A 14,412-nucleotide genomic window follows, 5' to 3' on the forward strand; every position below is an offset into this window, starting at 1 on the left:
CATCTGCAGATTTTCTCGTGTTCAAGTCATTTTTGTTGCTGCTTGTCTAACCATACAATGGAAACTTCTATTTTAAATAAAGTGACAGGAATGCAGGTATTTTAATGGAAGAAAATCAAAATAATACAAATTGATTCAAAGATATTCATATAGCTTGAATGGAGTTAATTATTCTGATCTTTCATTTTAAAAATCAAGCTATAATGACCACAGCAAAAAACATGCTCCTGAAGGAACTCAATGGGTTAGGCAGCATCCTTGGAAGCAAAGGGATAGTTAACATTTTGTGCCAAGATCTTGCAACAGGACTAGCGCAAAAGGGAAGATATAAAGAAGTGAAGGGGAGACAGGAGTTGGCAAATGATAGGTATATCCGGTTGAAAAGAGATTGTTAGGTTTGGGCAGATGGAGTCAGGTTGGGGGTCAGGGGGGAATGGAGGCTTGGAATGATTGGTGGAGGCAAATTCCAATTATGGAAGCCTTGTGGAATATCACTAGTCATGGGTCTAAAATTTCCACCATCACCCTCTGCTTTCTATCATTGCATTTCTGATGAGCTAGCTCACTCTGGATCCCATGTGATTTAACTTAACAGTTCCAGATTTGTCCAGAAGGGGAAACATTCTTGGGATCTATGCTATCCAAAACCCCCTCAGAATATTGGGCTTCAAGTAAAATCACCTAGTATTCTGAATTCCAATTAACAAACTCACAACTATATTGCACCCATGAATCAACCTAATCTATCTTAGCCAAATAGTCTCTAATGCATTTATTTCCCTTCCTAAATAAGGAAACCAAAATATTATGCAGTCTGGTATGTAGTAGGGAGCTTCCCTACTTTTGCAATCAAGGCCAGCATTCAAATAATACTGCTAAATTGTACTTAAATACTCACTTTGTTTTATAAGGATAACAGAATCTCACTTTGCTATCACATCTCTCACTGTAACCAATATTCTGCTTTTTTTAAAATTCTTCCTACCAAAGTAGGTAACATCTGTTTCCTCACACAATGCACCTATCTGGCAAATGTTGTATATTCTTAACCTATACCCTTCTGTAGATTTTGGATTGTTCTTGAAACAAACAGGTCTGCCTTCAGCCTTCAGCCAAGTCACTTGTATAGATTGCAAACTATTCAAACTAGCAGAGATACAGAAACCTGAATACATGCACCACCAGACTCACCACCTCCAGCTTCCACTACACTTTTGAATGGACCTCTCTGACACGAAAGATGAATTTTTGATCTCCCAAACTACATCATCACAGCCCTTTCCCTTTGGTTCCCAGAACTGCAGTTTCTCTGCTGCTGCTACACTATATTCTGCATTGTTTCTTTTTTACTACCTTGATGTACTTGTGTATTACATCATGTGTCTGGATAGCACAAAGTCTTTCTACTGTAACTCAGTAAATGTAATAATAAACTAATAATAACTACCAATAACTCCACTAATTCCGGCAGCATTCCAACAAAAGAAAACTGCCTACCTCTTTACTAGTTAACCAACCCTTCTCTCCTCCCACCTCACAGCAGAAAACTCTTACAGTGTGCAAAGATCTTTTCAGAACTCAAGAAATGAAGAAACCATTCAGCACATTAGCTCCCTCTGCCATCCATTAATCTCAATGCTGACTGGGTACCTCAGCATCCTGATCTATACATCCTTTGAGTTTACCTCAGCAGCAATTCTGTACTGATTTTTTAAATATGCCTGGCATACTTTATGACAAAGCCATGAGACAATAAGACAAAGGAGCAGAATTAGGCCATTCAGCCCATCGAGTCTGTTCCGCCAGTCCATGACTGATATATTATCCCTCTTAACTGCATTCTCCTGTTTCTCCTCATAACCTTTGATGCCCTGACTAATCAAGACCCAGTCAAACACTGCTTTAAATATACCCAATGCTTTGGCCTCCACAATCATCTGTGGTAATGAATTCCATTACCCTCTGGCTAAGGAAATCCCGCATCTGTTACAAAAGAATGTCACTCTTTTCTGAGGCTGTGCCTCTGATCCAGACTGCCCCCCACCATAGGAAACACCCTTTCCACATCAACTCTGTCTAGGCCTTTCAATATCTGATAGGCTTCAATGAGATTTCCCTCTCCTCACTCTTCTAAACTCAAGTGAGTACAGGTCCAGAGCCATCAAACTCATACATTAATCATTAATCTTTACATTAATTAATCTTTCATTCCCAAAATCACTCTCATGAATCTCCTCTGGATCCTCTCCAATGCCGCACCTTTTCTTGGATAAGGAGTCCAAAAGTGTTTACAATACTCCAAATTTCAGTACCTAAAGCTGACACTTGGGCTGCCTTCAGGAGGGTGAATCCACGGAAAGCATCCAGACCGGATGGGGTACCTGGTCATTACTAAAGACCTGTGCTGACCAACTGGCTGGTGTGTTCACTGAGATCTTTAACCTCTCGCTTCGGCAGTATGTGACATCCACCTGCTTCAAGCAGACTTCAATTATAGCAGCGCCCAAGAAGAGCCAGGTGACCCACCTCAATGACTATTGCCCAGTTGCACTTACATCCAGAGTGAAGTGTTTTGAGAGGCTGGTGATGTAATACATCAGCTCCTACCTGAAAGGTGACTCCAATTTGCCTACCAGAGCAAAAGCTCCACAGCAGATACCATCTTTTTACTCAATCCAGAAACATATGCACAGCAAAGATGCAAACATCAGGATGTTCTTTATCGACTACAGCTCAGCATTCAATACCATCATCCCTCAAAACTAATCAATAAGCTGCAAGACCTTGACCACAATACCTCCTTGTGCAATTGTATCCTGGGTTTTCTCACTTGTAAAACCCAGTCAGGTTCAATTGTCAACAACATCTCCTCCACGATCTCCATCAACACAGGTGCACCATAGGCCTGTGTACTTAGCCCTCTGCTCTACTCACTTCACATCTATGACTGTGTGACTAAGCACAACTCAATTCAAGTCTGCTGATGAAACCATTGTTGTGGGCTGAATCAAAGGTGATAATGAATCAGCATAGAAGAGGGAGACTGAAAATTTGGCTGAGTAGTGTCATAACAGCAATCTCTCATTCAATGTCAGCAAGACCAAGGAAATGATTGTAGACTTCAGCAGAGGGAAACCAGAGGTCCATGAGCCTGTCCTCATCAGAGAATCAGCAGTGGAGAGAGTTAGCGACTTCAAATACCTGGGTGTTACTATTTCAGAAGTTCAGTCCTGGACCCAAATTGCAAGTGCAATTGGGAAGAAAGCACAGCAGTGCTTCTACTTCCTTAGGAGTCTGCAGAGTTCCAGCATAACATCTAAAACTCTGACAAAACTTTAATAGATGTGCAGTGGGGAGTGTAGTGACTAGCTGCATTGTGGCCTGGTACGGAAACACCAATGCCTTTGATGGGAAATCTAACAAAATTTTGTGCAATCGGCCCAGTACATCACAGGTAAAGCCCTCCCAACCATTGAGAACATCCACACGAAATGCTGCTATAGGAAAGTATCATCCCCCTCTACAGAGGACATGCTCTTTTTTTTGCTGCTGCCATCAGATAGAAGGCACATAAGCTTCAGGACTCACACCACCAGGTTCAAGAACAGTTACTACCCCTGAGCCATCAGGCTCTTGAACATAAGGGGATAACCAAACTCACTTGCCCATCCATTGAGATGTTCCCACAACTGATTACCTCACTTTAAGGACTCTTTATCTCATGTCTTCATTATTTATTGATATTTATTTATATTTGCATTTGCAGTTTATTGTCTTCTGCACTTTGGTTGATCTTTCATTGATCCTGTTATAGTACTACACTATAGATTTGGGGAGTATACCCACAGGAAAATTAATCTCAAGCTTGTATATAAAATTTATTTGAACTTTGAAATGTGGTCTGACCAATCTCTTATAAAGCCTCACCAATACAACCTTGCTTTTGGATTCTAGTCCTCTCAAAATGAATGCATACATTCCTGATCGCTTGCTGTAGCTGCATATTAACTTTCAGTGATTCTATGTACAAGGCAAAAGACACCTGAAGCATTTGTCAGAATCTTCAACCAGAAGGGTCCGATGGACCTTTTACCTTTCTTCAGTGGTACCCAATATGTTTTATGCTAGTGTTCAGCTAACTTGATTCATTCCACCTGACACCCAGAAATAGCCAACTGAATTGGATACAGCAAAGACCTTGGGCCTTGACGTAATATCAGCAGGTTTCTAAGACTCATGCTCCAGAACTTGCCACACCCTTAGCCAAGATGCTTGGAAAATTATCCAGGTTATGTCTGTTCAGAAGCAGAATAAATTCAAACTGGCCATTTACCAGCCTACTCTCTGTCAAACTGATGAAAGGGATAACCAGTGCTGCTATCACAACCACCTGCTCGCATTAGATTTGATGAAAGTCACTCAGCTCCTGACCTCATTATCGTCTTAGTTCAAACTAGGATTGAAGAGCTGAACAGAGGTGAAGAGTAACTGCCCTTGACATTTAATCATGCATAGTATCAAGGACTCAGGTTAAACATAACAGAAGGGCGGGGGAAAACCCTCCTCTAGTTGAAATCATACGTAGCACCAAAGCACAACACTTTACAATGCCAGTGACACAGGTTCAATTTCCACCACTGTGTGTAAAGAGTTTGGACATTCTCTACATGGGTTTCTTCCGAGTGTTCTGGTTTCCTCCCACATTCCAAAGACACAAGGGTCAGTAGGTTAATGGGTCACTTGGATGTACCTGGACAGTGTGGGCTCATTGGGCCGGAAGGGACTATAACCCTCCTGTAAATGTAAATAAAAACTTAAATTCTCTGCCTTCCTCCCCAGAAAAATAGGCAAGTTTCATCTGCTTTATGAACTTTATTCTCTGTGTTTGTATCCCATGAAGCCTCTGCACACCTTCCTCACAATCTACACTGCCACCTGGCTACATATCATCACACTTGTGTATACCATTGTTCATTGCCAACCAAATAATTGAATTTGATCATGAAAACGCAGGGCCTACACAGATCTCTGGAGCTCTCCTCTCTCAGACAATACACTTTATGCCTGCGATTTTCTTCTGTTAACCAATCCTCAATCCATGGCAGTATAATATCCTCAGTTCCACTTTCATCTCCCAACTCATACGTGATACCTTAGTAAAGTCCCACATACCATGTCCATTAATTTCCCCTCATCTATTCCACCAGTTACAACCCCAAATTACCAAGATTTATCAAAGAGTACGCCTTTTCATTTTTTTTGCATATTGACTCTGCCCAATTTTATTATAGGTAATTAGTTTATTATTGTCATGCGCAGTGAAAAACTTTTTTCTTGCATGCTACCCATACAGATCATTACCATTAGAAGTACATGAAGTACAAAGGGAAAAGCAATAAGAGAGTACAGAATATAGTTGCAGCTTCAGTGCAGATAGAACAGTACAGTTCATTTCTCGTGCTGATGTTGGTCTGTGGTCCCTCATTTTCTCTCCCTACTTTCTTAAACAGCATGGGGGGGGGGGGTGGGGGCGGCAAATAGGTACATTAGCTACCCTCCAGAATGACTGAACTTTTCCAGAATCCATAGACTACCACCTCAATTACCCAGTCAGTTGTCTCTTTCAAAATCTTAGAGCACGAGTTCTTTAATCATATATAGTAGAGTATATAATTAAAAGGACTTTGGCCTCACCAAGTAACCCTTACCTCGCTACCTTTTAACTTACTGAGGCCTCAGCTCCTGCGTGTCCTTTAAGCTGCTAAGGGCCCAAGTTTCTGCACACCCTACAAATTCACTGAGTCATTTATTACACTCACATGAAAAAGTGAACCAAAACTATAATGTGGTATTGATGTCCGAATAACATCTGACAGTCCAGAAAATCTGCTAATCCAAGGTTGCCAGCATGATCATCAGAGTTTTACTGTACTCACTTCAGTTATTCTTGTTAGCCCAAGTTTTCCTGTTGGGCATCCTGTCAAAAGGCCAATGTCAATCCTGCCACAGCAGGACAATGCCAGAAATCTGAACATGTGAAATAGGGACAGTGGAGATCTGTCAGTCATTTGAAACTGCTCAACTACAGATCAAAGCTGATCTTCACACTCCAAAACACTACTTCCGTGCTCTCACTACCTTGGGGCCTATGATTCATTGGAGGCAGTTTAATTTATTTCTTTAGAGACTCGGCACAGAACAGGACTTTCTGTCCAACAAGCCGCATCACCCAGCAAGCCAGCCATTTAACCCCAGACTAATCACAGGACATTTTACCTGACCAATTAACCTACTAATCCGTACATCTCTGGAACATGGGAGGAAATCAGAGCACTCAGAGAAAACCCACACGTTCACTTAAAAATTACTTAAAAATAGTGTCAGAATTAAACTCCAAACTCCGATGCCCAAGCTGTAATAGCATCATACTAACTGCTACACTACCATGATGCCCTAATACGAATGCAAACTAGTCTTCGCACTTTGAAAATAAATAGCAATTAAATAACAGTCCCATTCTGCCACATTCACAATGTGGTTTCACACAGTTATAATATAATCTTAATAAAAATGCAATATGGTTCATAAGGAATTGACGAACAAATCACATCCACAAGCTTCACTGGTTCATGAAGGTTGCAAGTGATCTGCTCCCTTAGCTCCACTTATTCTGCATTGTCTCCAATCCTTTATATGCTCAATATCCACAAACTTATCAATATGTTTTGAATAAACTCCCACTCCCTCAGGGATAGAAAATTCCAAAAATCCAACAATTTCTCCATGAAGAAATTTATTCTCGCCTCCCAAAAACTCTAGAGAACATATTTCAGAGTTTAGAGCAATGCCTTGCTTTGAAAGTAGCCAGGTGATTCCTCCATCAGTTAGAGTCACAGAATCGTAGAAAAATACAGCACAGAAACAGGCCCTTCTGCCTATCTAGTTTATGCCGAACCATTTAAACTGCCTACTCCCATCGATATGCACTCGGACCATAGCCCTCCATATCCCAACTATCCGTGTACCTATCAAAACTTCTCTCAAACGTTAAAATCAAGCTTGCGTGCATCATTTGAGCAGCAGCTCGTTCCACACTCTCACAACCAACAGAGTGAAGCTTCCCCTCATGTTCCTCTTAAACTTTTCACCTTTTATGCTTAACCCATGACCTCTGGTTGTAGTCCCACCCAACCTCAGTGGAAAAAGCCTGCTTGCATTTACCCCATCATTTACCCTCATAATTTTGTTTACCTCTATCAAACCTCCTCCCAATCTCCTACATTCCAAGGAATAAAGTCAATCTTTCTCCATATTTAAGGTCAACAGTCCTGGCAACACCCTTGTAAATTTTCTGTGTACTCTTTCAACTTTATTTACATCTTTCCTGTAGGTAGGTGATCAAAACTGTACCCAATACTCCAAATTAGGCCACACCAACATCCCATACTACTTCAACATAACATCCCACCTCCTATATGCAATACTTTGACTTACGGAGGCCAATGTGCCAAAAGCTTTCTTTACAACCCTATCTATCTGTGCTACCACTTTCAATGAGATATGGACCTGAATTCCCAAATTCCCTTGTTCTACTACACACCCCAGTTCCCTACCATTCAGTTTGTAAGACCTACCCTGGTTGATCATACTGAACTGCAACACCTTGCACTTGTCTGCTTTAAATTCCATCTGCTATTTTAAAATGGGCTAAAAAATCTGCTATTTTTTAGCCCATTTTTCAAGCTGACCCAGATCCCACTGCAAGCTCCGATAGCCTTCCTTACTGTTCACTATATCCCCAATCTTGGTGTCATCCACAAATCTCCAGATCCAGTTAACTACATTATCATCCAGATCATTGATAAAGATGACAAATAACAACAGACCCAGCACCGATCTCTGCAGCACTCCACTAGCCACAGGCCTCCAGTCAGAGAGGCAACCATCTGCTACCACTCTCTGGTTTCTCCCGCAAAGCCAATGTCTAATCCAATTTACTACCTCACCTTCAATGCCGAGCGACTGAACCTTCTGACCAACATCCCATGCAAGACCTTGTCAAATGCCGTGCTAATGTCCATATAGCCTTCAGCAACTTTTCTGGTAACTTACTCGAAAACTCCGTAAGATTGGTTAGACACGACCTATGCTGACTATCCCTAATCAGTCCGTGTCTATTGAAATACTTGTATATCCAATCCATTAGAATACTTTTCAATAACTTTCCCACTACTGATGTCACACTCAGTTGTGGGATAAGTTACTGGTTTATTTTTAGATTCTTTTTTTTGGAATTCAAATTTTATTATTATTTATTCTTATTTTACCAAGCAGCACAGCATATCATAGAGCAAATACAGTACAGCATATTTACACAGCCATCCCATGACAGGAAAACAAATAAGACTTAGAAACAGAAAAAAGTTCTAATATAAGTTTAAATGAACATACAACCAAAATTGATCCCATGCGTCTTGCACTTTTCCTCCAATCCTCTGGTACCTCACCTGTCACTAAGGATGATTTAAATATCTCTGCCAGGGCCCCTGCAATTTCTGCACTTGCCTCCCACAGGGTCTGAGGGAATACCTTGTCAGGCCCTTTTAGCCCTCCTGATTTCTTTCTTTAGTGTCCTCTTGTATTTTACACTTCAAAAGTACCTTATTTTTTCTTACCTGCCTATTCCTGCTATGCACCTCCTTTTTATTTTATTAACCAGGGCCTCAATATCTCTTGAAAACCAAAGTTCCCCAAACCCATTATCTTCACCTTTTATTCTGACAGGCACATACAAACTTTGTACTCCCAAAATTTCATTTTTGAAGATCTCCCACTTACCAAGTACATCTTTGCCAGGAAACAGTTTGTCCCAATCCACACTTGCCAGATCCTTTCTGATACCATCAAAATTGGCCTTTCTCCAACTGAGAATATCAACCCCAGGCCAGACCTGTCGTTTTCCATATTTACTTTGAAATTAATGGCAGTATGATCACTATATGCAAAGTGTTCCCCTACATAAACTTCCATCAACTGCCCTGTCTCATTCCCTCAAAGATCAAGTATTGCGCACTCTCTTGTTGGGACTTCTATGTACCAATTAAGGAAACTTCCCTGAACACATTAAACAAACTCTATCCCATCTAGGCCTTTCACAGTACGGGAGTCTCAGTCAATATGCGGAAAGTTAAAATCACCTACTAGAACATTATGTTTCTTGCAACAGTCTGCAATCTCTTTAAAAATTTGTTCCTCTAAGTTCCATGCACTGTTGGATGGTCTGTAATACAGCTGCAATAACATGGTCATACCTTTCTTATTCCTCAGTTCCACCCACAAGGCGAGTTCCCCAGTCTGTCCTGACTGACTACTTGCATGAAATTTCCGACTAGTAACACCACCCTTACCCCTTTAAACTCTCATGCTCTGTTGCGTCTGAAACAGCGGAACCCTGGAATATTGAGCTGCCAGTCCTGCCCCTCCTGCTTCCAAGTCTAATGGCTCCAATTTCACAATTCTATACACATGTACCTTTCCTACAATACTCTTTGCATTGGAATATATGCAGTTCAGGACATTAGTCATACATTTGATTCCTGACTTTGTCTGGAGTCTTAACATTTGTTTCCACAATCTCTCCACTAACTGTTCTAGCACTCTGGCTCCCATCCACCTGCAACTCAGGTTTAACCGCAACCCCCCTCCCCAATGCAGCACCAGACCTTCACACTAAGATGTTAGTTCCCTCCTATGCAAGTGCAAACCGTCTCTCTTGTGCAGGTCCCAGCTTCCCTGGAAGAGAGCTCAATAATCCAAAAATCTTAAGCCCTCCCTCCTCACACCCTTAGTCATGTGTTAAACTATATGATCTTCGTATTTCTGGCCTCATTAGCACGAGGCATGGGTACTGAAGTCCATGCCCTTCAACTTAGCACACAACTCTGAACTTTCTTTGCAGAACCTCATCACTCTTCCTACCTTTGTCATTGGTACCTACATTGACCACGACCTCTGGCTGCTCACCCTCCCACTTAAGAATGCTGAGGACTTGATCCATAATGTCCCAAACCCTGGTCTTGGGAGGCAACATACCATCCAAGAATCTCATTCTCATCCACAGAACCTTCTTTTTATCTCCCTAGCTGACAAATCACCTATCACCACAACTTGCCTCTTTTCTCCCCTTCCCTTTTGAGTCACAGAGACAGACTCAGTGCCAGAGACCTAATCGGTGTGACTTTTCTCTGCTAGGTCAACCCCACCCCCCCCCCCCCCCAACAGAATCCAAAGTTGTTGAGGGCGAGTGGCCACAGGAATTATCTGTACTGGCTGTTTAACCCCTTTCCTCTTCCTGTCACCCAGTCTCCTTGGGCGTAACTACCATTCTGTATGTCCTATCTATCACCCCTTCAGCCTCCCAAATGATCCAGAGTTCATCCAGTTCCAGCTCCAACTCCTTAACGTGGAGTGTTAGAAACAGCAACTGAATGCGCCTCCTGCAGGTCAAGTAGTTAGGGAGACCTCCTGGAGGTCTCCTTACCTTCTCACGTGCCACAAGGGAAGCAACCTTACTGTTCTAACTGTACAAACATATAAAGAAGCAAAACAATAGACTGTGGGAAAGAAAAAAAGCCTACCTGTAGCTTTTTTGACTTCTCTCACTCAAGCCTCTCCTCATTGAAGCCTCTAAGAGCTAAAGCCTTGAATTCTCCACTCTAATACTGTCCACTCCAACAAAAGCCACTTCGCTTGTCCCTGCTATGCTTTAATTTCTCCTTGCTGATCAATCCCGATCGCTGATTGTCTGCTACTAAAAACACCAAACTGCCACAAATCAATGTCTTTATTTATTCAATTGACAAACCTGAGTGAGCTATATCTTCTCATGCTTCCAATCGCTGATTGCCACTGCTCAAGTTTGAGAAGTTGTAAATCTTTTTTTGACCTGTCTCGAAATACAAAACTACACTCCATGTCAGCTTGAATCAGCCCAGAGATGCTAATTGTTTAATTTTCTAAGGTTGGTTACAGAAATATTTTTGCTCATCCACTTTTAGATGTAGACAACTGCTCTAAGAACATTGTGGAAATTCACCAGTGGATGACAATATCTGTTCATGATAATCTAAAAAAACTCAGGTTACATTATAAAATGATTTCCCAATCAAATAATGAAGATAGGTATTGTCAGGCTATAATTTAATGAATGATAAGCATCATAATCTAGGGCAGGGGCTAGACCACAAGATACAAGAACAGCATTAGCCCATTTGGCCCGTTGAGTCTGCTCAATTTTCCTCTCAGCCCCAATCTCTCCATATCCCTTCATGGCCTGACCAACCAAAAATCTATCAACCTCTGCCTTAAACATACATAAAGACTTGGCCTCCACAGCTGCCTGTGGCAAAGAATTCCACAGATTCACCACTCTTTGGCTAAAGAAATTCCTTATCTCCGTCCTAAAAGGGTCTCTATTCTGAGACTGTCCTCTCAGACTGAGACTGAGACTGAGACTCTCCCACCTCAGGAAACCTCCCAAGTTTTTGTTTAAATGCCATGCACTCCTACCATTAACCGAGGGGTCAGTGGACCCCAAGTTGGGAACCCCTGTTCTGGGGAATAAGACAAGATAAAATTCTTCGATAATTTATTTTAAATAAATTTCACAAACACTAACAAGACTATCCCTCAGTGAAAGCCAAATGCGATTTAAGAATTAATTGTAAAGTATTTAAAGCAAAGTGACAGTAAAGGCTCGCCTACATGCAAACATCTTTCTGTCATCCTTAATTCCAGGATGAAATGTACAGTAATCTTACTTGCGCGCAGTAAATGGAACCTACCTGGCCACACCCTAGAAAATATGAAAATAATCATGGAAATTCAAGGCTTTGAAAATGAATGATAACAACTTGAAAACTCCACATCCTGTGACACTTTCTCTCTCTGGTGTAGCTTTTCAGTGTAGAAGCAGAAAATATATCAATAGCTAAAGACACCAGCGGGGAAAAAATGCTTAAATTTTCTGCAAGAAAAAATAATCCTCATATTCCGGTCTAAATCTGCATCAATGCTACACTGTCACAAACTCCCACGCTTAAGTCTCTAACAAACTTTCCTCCAAACTTCTGTTTGGTCAGTGTCCCAATGAAAAAGCAACTCACAGGTCCTCCGCCGATTACTCAACAATTAGCATTTATTTTCAAATTCATCATTTCCTCACAAGCATACAAATTCTCGACAAAAAAAAACTATGTAAAGTGTATCGAAATGCCTCTCAAATTAGCTGTTTCCTTCAAATCTTGATGATAAATGAAGATTTAAATGTCCAATACTTACTCGGAAGGCGTCCAGCAGGGCGAATGACTTAGGTGTTTGCTGTACAGAGCAATTCTGGAAGGGGAAAAAAAGAACCCAACGCAGGCTTGGGAAAGGATCTATGTCAGCTTTAAGCAATAAATGAAACGATTCCAAGTCACAAGGTTACCAGCCTGGACTAGAGAGTGTGGAAAGCACCTGGTCTTGCATGAACCAGTTGGGAAAAGACAAGCGTCGTGGTTAAGAAGGCGTTTGGATTTTACATGGCTTCGCATTTCAACAGTTGGTGGTAGGGAGGGGATGGTAGAGAAGTTGGATTTCCTCCAGTATGAACAAACTGCGACAGTGCAGTTCAAAAAAAAACAAGTCACAATTCTCCAAAGTGTTCGCTGGGGGGGGGGGGGGGGGGGGGGGAAAGGAGACTTCAAACGCTAATATTTGAATGCAGATGCACCCTAAATACTCGCTATTTTAATAATGCTTTGCTGCAGCTTTGAGGGCCGAGGTCTTTTCGCTAAAACTCCCATTGTATCAACTGGCCGCGACAGATGTTTGTTTCAGTATCACCCCCACCCAGTTCAAAGCACACACAGAGATTTACTGCAGCTTCAGCACGGCGGCATTCATTTTGTACACTTTCTTTGCTGTTGCAGAAGTTATTGCCGAATGAAATTCGGTCACTACCTACTGAACAGTGCGGAAAATGATAGTGCATGTAGGTTTTCGCTTCCTTTCGTGCAGGGTGCAAAATAAAATATACATGAAAGTAAATTGTGCACGGGTTTTCTTTATTACTTTGTTTTGGCGGTGCAAGCTTAAAGCTGGAGCAGACAGTACCCACTTAGCGCCAGGAAGCAGCCGGCACCCTGTGCATGCGCGGCGGTCACACAGCTCAAGGCCAAGCAGGGCGACCGGGAGTGGGGATCGGAGCGGCCCGGTCTGCTTCCGCAATGTTTCGACATGCAGCCGGCTATGCAAACGTTCGCCCTCCCTCTCTGCGTCCCCGTTTACCTTTGCAGCTCGGACGGTTCCATGTCGGGAGAGCTTCCTACCGGTGCAAAGAGCGCAGCATAACTGCTGCTGCTCGGCGGCCGCCGTTCGGAGAGACAGGAAGGGCAGAGGGTACCTCGGTTCGCAGTAAACGAAGCGATCAGACGATGCTGCGAGGACAGGGGAGTGCCGGCGCCGGCTTCCCCTCAGCCTGCGCTCAGGCTTCGCTCGGCTGCTGCGGCGGCCATCTTGCGACCGGTCTGCCTGCGGTAACTACGGCAACCCACGGCGACCAGCCCGCCCGTCCGCCCGCGGCCGACAGGGGGCGAGCCAAGGCCCGAGGGGCGCAGCGTCCGGATCCTGTCGCTCAATCAGCTTTGCTGCCCAAGCCAAATCCTATCTTTAACTTAAAAAGAAAAAACAAATCAAGCGGTTTATATTGCCACGCATCAGAATGGATGATAAATGCAGGCAAGTAAATTGAAGAGGATTGCTTGATTTTCGCTGTCTTGCATCATTTATGTGTGTTGTGTGCATGCCGGTGATGCTGCTGCAAACACCATTCGCATTATACCTGTGTACCTCAACGCACATGTGCACATGACAATGAACTTGAGAGTGGACACAAGTTCAGACCAGAAGAGACCTTGTACATAAAGGCTACCATCGAAGAGGCGGGGGAAGGGTGAATGATTTCCAAGGGAGGTATAAATGAATTCATTCACATTGATGTGGTTTTCAGATTAATGGGGGTAATTTGTAGATCAATTGTTTGTTTGTATTAGGGAGGGGAGAATGGAGAACTATCTGAGGCCGTTGCTGGTGTGGTTGACATGAAGATGGCAACTTCACCAGCAACAGTCTCGAAGGCAAGCATTTAAAACGCAAATCAGATGTGCATACAGTATTCTCTTGCACAACGTGATGTCCCACTTTCGCTATTTGGCAAAGCAAAGGTTTGCATAGGCACTTTGTTTTGAAGTAGGTGGCTGAATAAGGTCTTGTAAGAGGAGTGAGACCGTTCAAGGAATTTGTGAGGAGATTCACCTAGAAAGCTGATGTCCAACAATAGTTGGACTGCTTAGAAATTGCTAACCTTAGTGA

At 42.5% G+C, this 14,412-nt stretch overlaps 1 protein-coding gene across 3 annotated transcripts in view; it reads right to left on the reverse strand.

Annotated features, from left to right (window-relative positions):
- map3k4 (mitogen-activated protein kinase kinase kinase 4) overlaps window positions 1-13,580 on the reverse strand; it is a 212,342-nt gene extending 198,762 nt beyond the window's left edge. For 2 of the 3 annotated variants that reach the window (XM_073051586.1, XM_073051584.1), the window contains exon 1: window positions 13,330-13,580. Coding sequence is in view for 1 of the 3 variants with exons in the window: in XM_073051584.1 (XP_072907685.1) it covers window positions 13,330-13,352 (23 nt within the window). In the remaining 2 variants the exon portion in view is untranslated. Of the gene's footprint in view, window positions 1-12,339; window positions 12,496-13,329 lie in introns of those variants that run through there. The other variant, XM_073051585.1, reaches the window with a different exon arrangement.
- Between the last annotated feature and the right edge of the window lie 832 nt (window positions 13,581-14,412).

Source organism: Hemitrygon akajei, chromosome 7, assembly GCF_048418815.1.
Source record: "Hemitrygon akajei chromosome 7, sHemAka1.3, whole genome shotgun sequence".
NCBI lineage: Eukaryota > Metazoa > Chordata > Chondrichthyes > Myliobatiformes > Dasyatidae > Hemitrygon > Hemitrygon akajei.